Genomic DNA, 10,000 nt, shown 5'->3' on the forward strand with positions numbered 1-10,000 from the left:
ATGACCCAACTGTTGCAGCCCTAAATACTTGTCTACCGGTAATCTAAATGTGAATCTGTACTGCAGATGTAGTTAGAAGAGAATAATAGTGTCTGCATGTGCACGTGCACGTGTGTGTGTGTGTGTGTGTGTGTGTGTGTGTGTGTGTGTGTGTGTGTGTGCGTGCGTGTGTGTGTCCGTGTGTTTGTGCGTGTGTTACCTTGGAGAGATCCACCAGTGTGTTGGCCTGGTCACTGAGTTTCCTCTGTTCCATCTTCACACTACGCAGCCTACACACACACACACACACACACACACACACACACACACACACACACACACACACACACACACACACAGAGAGAGTTTATCTTTAGTCAAGTCACCATGGCTACCTTGTTTGTGCGTGCATGCGTGCGTACGTCCGTGCGTGTGTGCGTATGTGTGCGTGTCCTCGCGTCTGTGTGTGTGTGTGTGTGTGTGTCTTACTGGTGTATTGCCTGAAGGAACTTCCTCTGGTGTTTGCGTACACGGGAGTGATCCAGCCTCTTCATCAGTTTAGTGTGTTTGTAGATCAACCATGTCTCTCTGAGGACGTTAGCAGCTGCGTTCTTTATCTGAAACACACACACACACACACACACACACACACACACACACACACACACACACACACACACACACACACACACACACACACACACACACACACGTTTGTGTTACCATCAAGTGGCAAGCATTCGCTGCTGGAAATGACTAACACCTGTTGGGCTATCTCATTGATGGCCCAACAGGTGTCACCATCTCCCCTTCTTTAATGGCATGTAGACTTTGCATGCCATTATTAACCAATGAGTATTAGACTTTGCATACCATTATTACCCAATGGGTATTTGACTTACACTTGATTGTATTACCTTAGTAAAACATTGTCATAAATACCTATTGCTTTCAGTCGCTAGTTTAAAGTGTTCTTTCAATTACCATGATATGCATTTTTGTAAATTATGGTCCCATTAATTTCAAAATTGATGATAAAGTAGCTGCTATTCAAAAATAGCAGATCTACAAGCTCACAGCGCATGTCATGATGACTGATTGATTGAAATGTTTATTAGGCAAAAGAATGTAAAACAACACAGTTACATTTATAATACTTTTGTCCAAAAGGTCCGATCAAAAAAGTCCTTGCGGACTTGTTTCCGTTGGGGTCCTTGAATTAATTTCATGGACATATATAGTAGCAACCAAACCGTTCAAATCAACATGAGAATACAGAGAAAAAATACCACTATGTACAAAAAAAAGCATGAAAAAAAATATATATATACAAAAAAAGCGGAGGCGGGTCGTCTGTCTACCGGGAAACTGGTACTACCTCCTCTTATGGCCTCCAGAAAGATACGTTTTTAGGGCTGTTTTAAATGAGCCCAGCGAACTGCATTTTGATAATAACATAGGCACATGGAGATCAACGTGCCCGTTAATGATGTACCGTCATTCCGTCAGTAAATGTTTGCACTACACAACCTCTGTGTCTCGTGACTTATTGAATGTATCCCTTTAGCTAAACTGGTGCGGTATCAATTTGGGGGTCCTTGACATGAAAAGGATTGAGAATCCCTGCCCTTGTATGACGTGTGCTGTATGAATACAGCATGACTTCACGTGGCTCTCCCCAAGATGTGACCCCGCAGGGCTGATATGTCATTCCAGCAGGCAGGGGGGGGGGGCTGTGACAAACCAGCGGAGAAGGCTTGCTGGATATTGAATGAGAGTCTTCAAAGTGATCCTGAGCAGCTAAACAAAAGACAATTATCCCTCTGAGAGCATGAAGGAACCCAGCACAGCTAGCTAGCATCCACCGCGTGCATGCATGTGCGTACGCACACACACACACGCACGCACCCTTGTGTTACACACACAGAGCTTCATGTTTTGAGCTGGAGGCGTCCTTGCTTCAAACGAAGCGCTGGAAGGTCGCTTACATAACCTCTCGTCTCAGTGGCAGACTCTGAGGCTGGTCTGCCATTGGCTGTCTGCGGTGTGATGGAGCCCTTCTCTTCGTCGACCCCTTTCATGAGACTTCGAGGCCACAGAACCCCAGGCAGACAAAGGACGCAATCGTTCACTTCAGAAATAACGTTTGTTCATGATATAGACTCTTATAGAGTTATTTCACCGAACTTCTGGTGTGAGTTTGCCACCCGTGAGCGTCATGGCGTATACCCGGCGTCCAGCGCGTCCTTTCCTTACATTTTTTTGGTTCCATGGTCACGTGAATTCACATTTTCACAGGAAAATGTGAATTCACACGACCGGGATGGTTTACCAGGCTATGTAGATCTGCTAATTGTTGGCGAATGTCCCCCCCCCCAGATTAGGCATGCTGGGGTTTAAGTGGTTAATACACTGGAAGCTGTCATTTCAGTGAATATATGTCATGAAAACATATTTTACCCATTGTACCCGTTGTCAGAGTACTTAGTAGTACTGCCCTCCTCTGAGAAACAGAGTGAGTGAGGAGTCAGAAATAGTGTCATGTTATAATGATCATTATTGAGGAACAATGATATGAAGGTACTGTAGGTTGAAAATGGGTGAAATGCTCCTTTAAGGCCCAGACCCCTGGTACAGCGCGCTACTATATATACAGTAGAGGAGAATATAATTAGACACAAATGGAAACACCTGCCACTCAATCAACCTGTTGGCAGCTCCCATGAGTCAACTCCCCCCCCCCACATCTCCACGCACAGCTGAACCCAAATCACCCACCACTACCCACTGGTGGACAGAGGGGGTCCATAATTCATAACCTCCCATTATTCCGAACGTTAGGTTAGCGTGGAGTTAAGGTTAGGGTTATAGATATAATGGGGCCAGTCGACCCCATCAAAACAGGACGTCAGAATAAATGGCATGGGACAAAGTACTCAACCTCAGTAGTTGAATCAGAAAAACACATACTATACTGGTCAAATATGACTCAGTCTCAAATGCCTCCGTCATACAGTCTGGAGCAACGGAAGCTCTGAAAATGATCAAGTGGATGTGCCGCCTCCTCCCCGCTTCCGTTTCATCTTTACAGTCCCGCGGATTTGTCCTAATAGAATGTTTATCTTTTTTTCTCCAATGCATTGCTGTTCCCACCACTGCTCGATGGGTTAACGGGAGTTAACATTGTTGAGTATTATTATGTGAGCTATACCACTTATCATTGGTTCAGTGTCACAGACATGGTGCAACGTTTGGGCCAGTCCGCAAAGCCCATGGGTGTGGTGGGCCTATCAAGGAAGACGATGACCTTTGATCCCCCGGCGTACGGGATATTAATCACCAGCGAAACCCCAGGCTAGGTTTACTGTGGAAATTCCCCGAAACAACCCCAGGCAATGCAGGGCAAGCCTATAATGACTGTGTGTGTGTGTGTGTGTGTGTGTGTGTGTGTGTGTGTGTGTGTGTGTGTGTGTGTGTGTGTGTGTGTGTGTGTGTGTGTGATCAGCATTACTGACGGTTCAGGTTATTGAAGAGTCCAGTGAATATGCACAGGCCCATTAGCAGATTGATGTGTGAAATGTAATTTATCATCTGATTAATTAGAGCCGCATGAATGTGATGAATGATGACACCTTCAGTCTGCCTGCCTGTATGAATGCCTGGCTGGCTGGCTGACTGACTGGCTAACTTGTTAGCTGGATGGTCTCTCATTAAGTTTTGAACAGCAATCTCTCTCCCTCTCTCTCTCTCTCTCTCTCTCTCTCTCTCTCTCTCACACACACGCACGCGCACGCGCACGCGCACGCGCGCACACACACACACACACACACACACACACACACACACACACAAACACACATTTATATATGTGTGTTTATATATTTTTATTTTTTTCAAATGGGGGTCCGCGGCCTAAATACATATCAATTTGAGGGTCGCTTGACACGAAAAAGCTTGAGAGACCCTGGCTTATACTGTCTGAGGCAGTACTTTTCAGGATTGACAGACAGGACAGCTGAGAGACAGACAGTGTAAGAGAGACAGACAGTGTAAGAGAGACAGACAGTAGGACAGCTGAGAGACAGACAGTGTAGGAGAGACAGACAGTAGGACAGCTGAGAGACAGACAGTAGGACAGCTGGGAGACAGACAGTGTAGGAGAGACAGACAGTAGGACAGCTGAGAGACAGACAGTGTAAGAGAGACAGACAGTAGGACAGCTGGGAGACAGACAGTGTAGGAGAGACAGACAGTAGGACAGCTGAGAGACAGGCAGTGTAAGAGAGACAGACAGTAGGACAGCTGAGAGACAGACAGTGTAGGAGAGACAGACGGTAGGACAGCTGAGAGACAGACAGTGTAGGAGAGACAGACAGTTGGACAGCTGAGAGACAGACAGTGTAGGAGAGACAGACGGTAGGACAGCTGAGAGACAGACAGTGTAGGAGAGACAGACAGTAGGACAGCTGAGAGACAGACAGTGTAGGAGAGACAGACAGTTGGACAGCTGAGAGACAGACAGTGTAGGAGAGACAGACGGTAGGACAGCTGAGAGGGAGACAGACACTAATGAAATAAATGTTATGGCACTTCATTGGCAATTACCCGGAATGCACTCTGTACAGATACGTTGATGTAAACACACCTGAGGGGGAAGTCTTAACATTCCCTCCATTAAAAAGCACTCCTACATGTTGCACCGTCGACATTCAGCTGACGCTAATGGCTACTTTATTTACTATCTCCTAATGTTTAAACCATAGATATTCAACTGGCGGCCCGCGGGCCACGTGCGGCCCGCGAGGAGCTTCCTTGTGGCCCCTGGCCATATTCCAAAAAAAAAAAAAAAAAAAAAAAAAACATTTTTTTTTTTTTTTTTTAATTTTCATAATTATTATTTATTTTAACTTTGATTTATGTTATCAAAGTTAAAACAGTACAAATTATTTATCCTTCATTAGTTCTTGAAAGGCCATCTTTCATTGGAACTTAACTTAGAACCTTAAATAGAACCGAATTAGACCGAATTAGACCCGAATTAGACCCGAAAAATTTCGCGCGCGTGCGCGCAAATTGTGTGCGCACATGCACGCGCGCTGCGCGCGCGTGCATGTGCGCTGTGTGGCCCCCGACTCCAAATTATTTTACAGTTGTGGCCCCCTGCCTAATCTAGTTGAATACCCCTGGTTTAAACGCTATGTTACAACCAGCGAGGAGAGATGAAGAGAGTTTGAGAGATTTATTTTCTTTCGTAAATTGGTATACAGGTTGTATTGGCTGGATTGGGGGATGTGTTTAATTAAGAATGCATTTAATTCAGAATTAAATACATGCATTTTCTTTTGGGAAATATAGACTGTCTCATACGTTTGATATTTATGTTTGATAATATCCCAATTTAACAATTTAATAACAAACACCAAAGACATGGAAAGTGGTATCTTGACATATAACTTTAACCCATTGAGACCAGAAGCCGATTCTACATGTCTACTAAATCTCTAAAAACAGTATTCTGAAAAACGTATGTTTCTATATCAGTGGTGCTCAATTTTTTTTCATGTCAAGGACCCCCAAAATTATATGTATTTGGCCACGAACCCTCATCAAAATATCTTGTTCCAGGGACCCCCCAGAAGCAAATATTTGAGTTAAAAAAAGATTTGAGTCAAAAAATAGCAGATCTACAAGCTCATAGCGCGGCACCGAGTGCCGCGCTATGAGCTTGTAGATCTGCTATTTTTGAATAGCCCAAAGTGTAAAATAATGCTTTTTAGCTCAAATCTAAAAATGACACAGTTCCAGGTCTTAACACATCGGGTGCCAGCATTTTTTCATAACAACTTACCGTGGGTGCCAGCATTCTCCCCATTGACTGCGCTTTGCTGTTTAAAGTTTCCCCGTGCGTTACGAGCAAATCCACGCAAAAAAAAGCATCGATTCATGTTCTGCCATGAGCCTGGCTACTGCCTGGAACCATAACATTCCCCTCGCGGGTTACAACGGGGGGGGGATCGCGCATCGCGCATGACCAGTTTTCCTCACAGGAAACAGATTCGGAGATATAGGCGTTTCAAAGTAGGAAATAGACAGGAACCGGATGGGGAAAAAAAAAAGTTTCCGGTGAGCGATCTGGCACTTCCTTCGCACGATTACAATGGGTGCTCCCAGAGCTGCTCTAGCCCCGCCCGCGGGGAGAAAAACGAAAAAAACAAAAAGACTGAAATCACGGTTCAGACCGTGTTCGGCACCGAAGCTTCGGAACCGCCACGATGTAAACACACGGTTCAGACCGTGTTTGGCACCCGATGTGTTAAGGGGTTAATGACAGACTTTAATGTAACAGAACAAGCACGTCCGATTGTTGCACTTTTGAGTGGTCTCCCTTATTTCCCTGGGCCACGCTTAACTGTACAGAGGGTACATTTCCCTTATGTCCCTAAGTCGTGTTCAACTGAGAATGTACAGATGTGACCATAGACACCAGAAACTAGAACTAAACGCGGGTGGGTAACAGATTTTATTGTGAAAATCAGCACTGTTTCTGCCCAAACAACGTCACTTATGTAAGTTCACACAGCACGCCGGTGAATGCACATACACACAGTACGCACGTGGTGGTTGTTTACATTGTCAGATGATTTCAATTTGAAGGTTGTCTGTGTTTAGTTCAACGTGTTTTTGAATCAAAAGAATCATACTAGTCACACAAAAGCATCAAAAGCAGCAGATCTACAAGCAAAAGTAATCGTTTTGGACACACGGTTTCCACCCGACAGAGACACGATATAAATACGACAGAAAAAACAAACAAACAAACAAACAAACAAAATAAATTAGTGTGTGTGTCTTCCTCCTTGCTCCTCTTCCTCTCCCAGAAATGTACCATAACTACATATTTGATATGAAGGTATTTTTAAAACATGGGCCTTTCAGCTGCATGAAAAATTGAACGGGGAGCGGAGAGAAAGAGAGACGATAGAGAGATGATAGGCAGAGAGAGAGAGGGGGGGAGGGTGTGCAGGTGTATGTATATATGAGTGTTTTTGCTTGATTGATTGATTGATGTGTTTTTTTAATTGATTGGTTTGCTAATTTAACTCTTTACCTGCCATTGACGAGATTTCTCGTTTTTCTCCGCATGGCTCAGCCAGCCGTCGACGAGATTGACCAGATTTTTGAAAAAATTAAAAATTAAAAAAAAATAAATATATATATATATATTTTTTTTTTGTTTATCACAAAGGAAGCAGGAGATAACGCGATGCGAAGATTTTCTGCTCCATTCACTTCAATGTTAAAAAATAAACGGAGACAAAATTCACATGTTACCTATTTTTGCAATGTTATTCTCTGGCAGGGAAGGGGGTAGATTGTGTATATACTCTGGCAGTTAAAGAGTTAACTTTCGGTTGTTTGTGTCCATGTCAATAATGCATTGTTGAATTGGAATGGAAGGAAGTAAATAAATAATAACGGATGGGAAGAGAGAGAGAGAGCGAGAGAGAGAAACTCAAGGTTGGGTAAATTTGTGCAATCCAGAGTTTAAAAAACAAAACGTCACAAGAAATACTTTAGAACAAATATCGCCACACAAAAAACAGAATTCAAGTGTACATGCATGGACTCAAGTGACAAAGTACCACGTGTGATTTTTTGTCCGTGACAAAGGCCATGAAGGTCGAAAAGTTATTGTACCAATAAAAGTCAGTTTGGCAGGACGAAACAAATGGTGTGCGATAAATCCAGTCTTTTTCTGGACTGTATTTCTTTTTTTTATCCTGCACCCTTTGAAATTCACATGCCCAACACCCAACGCACACTAAAAAAAAAAGCTTAAGTGCAGCGCATGGGTGCGTCATCTCGTGTTGTCTTTGTTTAGCAGTGCAACGGCAGCAGGTACAAAACTATTTCTGTATCGTCCTGTCCCCCCCCCCCCCCCACCCCACCTAGAGGCTCATTCTTACCCAACCACCAATTATTTTTCACCAAGGGGATGGTGAAAGTGTGTGTGTGTGTGTGTGTGTGTGTGTGTGTGTGTGTGTGTGTGTGTGTGTGTGTGTGTGTGTGTGTGTGTGTGTGTGTGTGTGTGTGTGTGTGTGTGTGTGTGTGTGTGTGTGTGTGTGTGTGTGCGTGCGTGCGCGTGCGTGTGTGCGTGTGTGCGTGTGTGTGCGTGTGTGTGTGTGTGTGTGTGTGCGTGCGTGTGCGTGCGTGTGTGCGTGTGTGCGTGTGTGTGCGTGCGTGTGTGCGTGTGTGCGTGTGTGTGCGTGTCTCCAAAGTGTTTTAGAGGTAGCCTGCACCTTTATCTCTAGCCTAGAGGAAACCCTTAGTAACCAGACGAACCCTAGCGTCACTATTCTGGGCATGGTCATAGTTAACACATTGAGTGCCATAAACGAGAATCTTCGTGTTTGCAATTTCCCATGTCCCTGTAAAATGGAATGGACGGATGTGACAAGGGCCCAAAAACGTCTCTTCCGTCCTCTCCAAAATGATAGGATCTGGAGAAAAACGACCATATCTCCATATCTTTTTACAGTGGTGAAAACAAGCCATTTTCGACGTGCGATCACTCTGCAATGGCGGATCGATAATAGAAATATTATTGTTCCAGTCGCTAGTCGGGACCCTCGACCATCGCGCACACACCCTTTGTTTACATTCCGGCTCCTCGTGGAGGCTTCTACAGCTCTAAAAACATCAGCGTAAACGGTAAGAAAGGTGGCACTGGATGTACCCTGTTTTTAAAAATAACTCTGGCACTAAATGTGTCTCCTAAAGAGCAGGAGAGATGCGTCACCTCCATTCACTTCACCGGGCCAGTCTTCTACAGAGCCTTCTATTGGGGAATAGTGACAAAGCCATGAACGGGGGCAATTTTTCATGCGAATAATATGTTTTTTTTAAAAACCTTATAAAGTCAATGCAAGCTTCCACGGAGCGAAAAAGCGAAGCGAAAAAGCATCTTTTATTTATTCGGAACGAGTCAGAATTTTGCGTATATTCGCATAATCGCCGGTGTGTAATGACCTTTAGAGTTCAGATGAACCACGTGACTGGCGCTGTTTTCTGCCCCCCAGAGGTGATGCAACTCTCTAATGCAAGGCTCTGACGTTGTAGAGTCTCGCCCCAATAGACCATATTCACACGGCGGCCATATTGCCATTAAGTCAATGAAATGCCACCCCAGTTGCCACCCCCAGTTGCCACAGCAACGCAATGTTAAATTCCAAAATGGCCGCCGTGTGAATATGGACTATACCACCGATCAGGGTGTGTGTCTCCACAGGGCCAGCCCAGGCGGCAGCAGTGGTGTAAAAAGTACTCACATCTTTTAGGAGCAAGTAAAAGTAAAAGTAGCAATACCACAATATAAAAAAATACTCTGTTACAAGTAAAAGGCCTGTGTTCAAAATGTTACTTGAGTAAAAGTACAAAAGTCTTGGCATCAAAATATACTTTAAGTATCAAAAGTAAAAGTACTAAAATGTTTGAAAATAGCCGATCTACAAGCTCACAACGCGCCGCGATGCGACGTTTTGTGAGCTTGTAGATCGGCTATTTTCAAACATTTAGTCTATGTATAAAATAGGGCTAAAGTGGTTAATGTATGTTTTATAATGTAATAATAATTTATATCTGCAAGGTAACTAGTGAGGTAACTAGTGAGGTAACTAGTAAGTAAGGAGGGCGACTGAATGCTGTTATTCAGTTTCATTGTTTTGGGAATTCGCTCCGACCGGGAAGAAGTTTAAAAATGAAATGTTACACAGGCTGCTTCCCCACCCTGATTCCCTTGTAACATTATCCCCCTGAATAAAGTTTCATTATTTGACCTCTGTGTCCGTTGGTGTGGCTAAAAATTACACGGTTGACCTTTAAAACATGGAGATGGGAGGTTTCTGTCCGACCGCAATGATTTGTGCGTCCTTGTGCACCCGGCTGGCTGGCTCCCCTGGTAGAGTGCATACCATTACAGCTCAGTCCTTGTGCAGCCGACCCGGGTTCGAATCCGACCTGG

The 10,000-nt window shown here is 44.2% G+C and overlaps 1 protein-coding gene across 1 annotated transcript in view; it reads right to left on the reverse strand.

The window, feature by feature from the left end:
* kcnn3 (potassium intermediate/small conductance calcium-activated channel, subfamily N, member 3) overlaps positions 1-10,000 on the reverse strand; it is a gene marked incomplete at both ends in the record, with an annotated part of 166,744 nt that overhangs the window by 12,154 nt on the left and 144,590 nt on the right. The window contains 2 exons of the mRNA XM_084052385.1: positions 200-269; positions 469-596. Of these exons, the coding sequence (XP_083908511.1) occupies positions 200-269; positions 469-596 (198 nt within the window). The remainder of the gene's footprint in view (positions 1-199; positions 270-468; positions 597-10,000) is intronic.

Source organism: Gymnoscopelus microlampas (assembly GCF_963454915.1).
Source record: "Gymnoscopelus microlampas genome assembly, chromosome: 3".
Taxonomy (NCBI): Eukaryota; Metazoa; Chordata; class Actinopteri; order Myctophiformes; family Myctophidae; genus Gymnoscopelus; species Gymnoscopelus microlampas.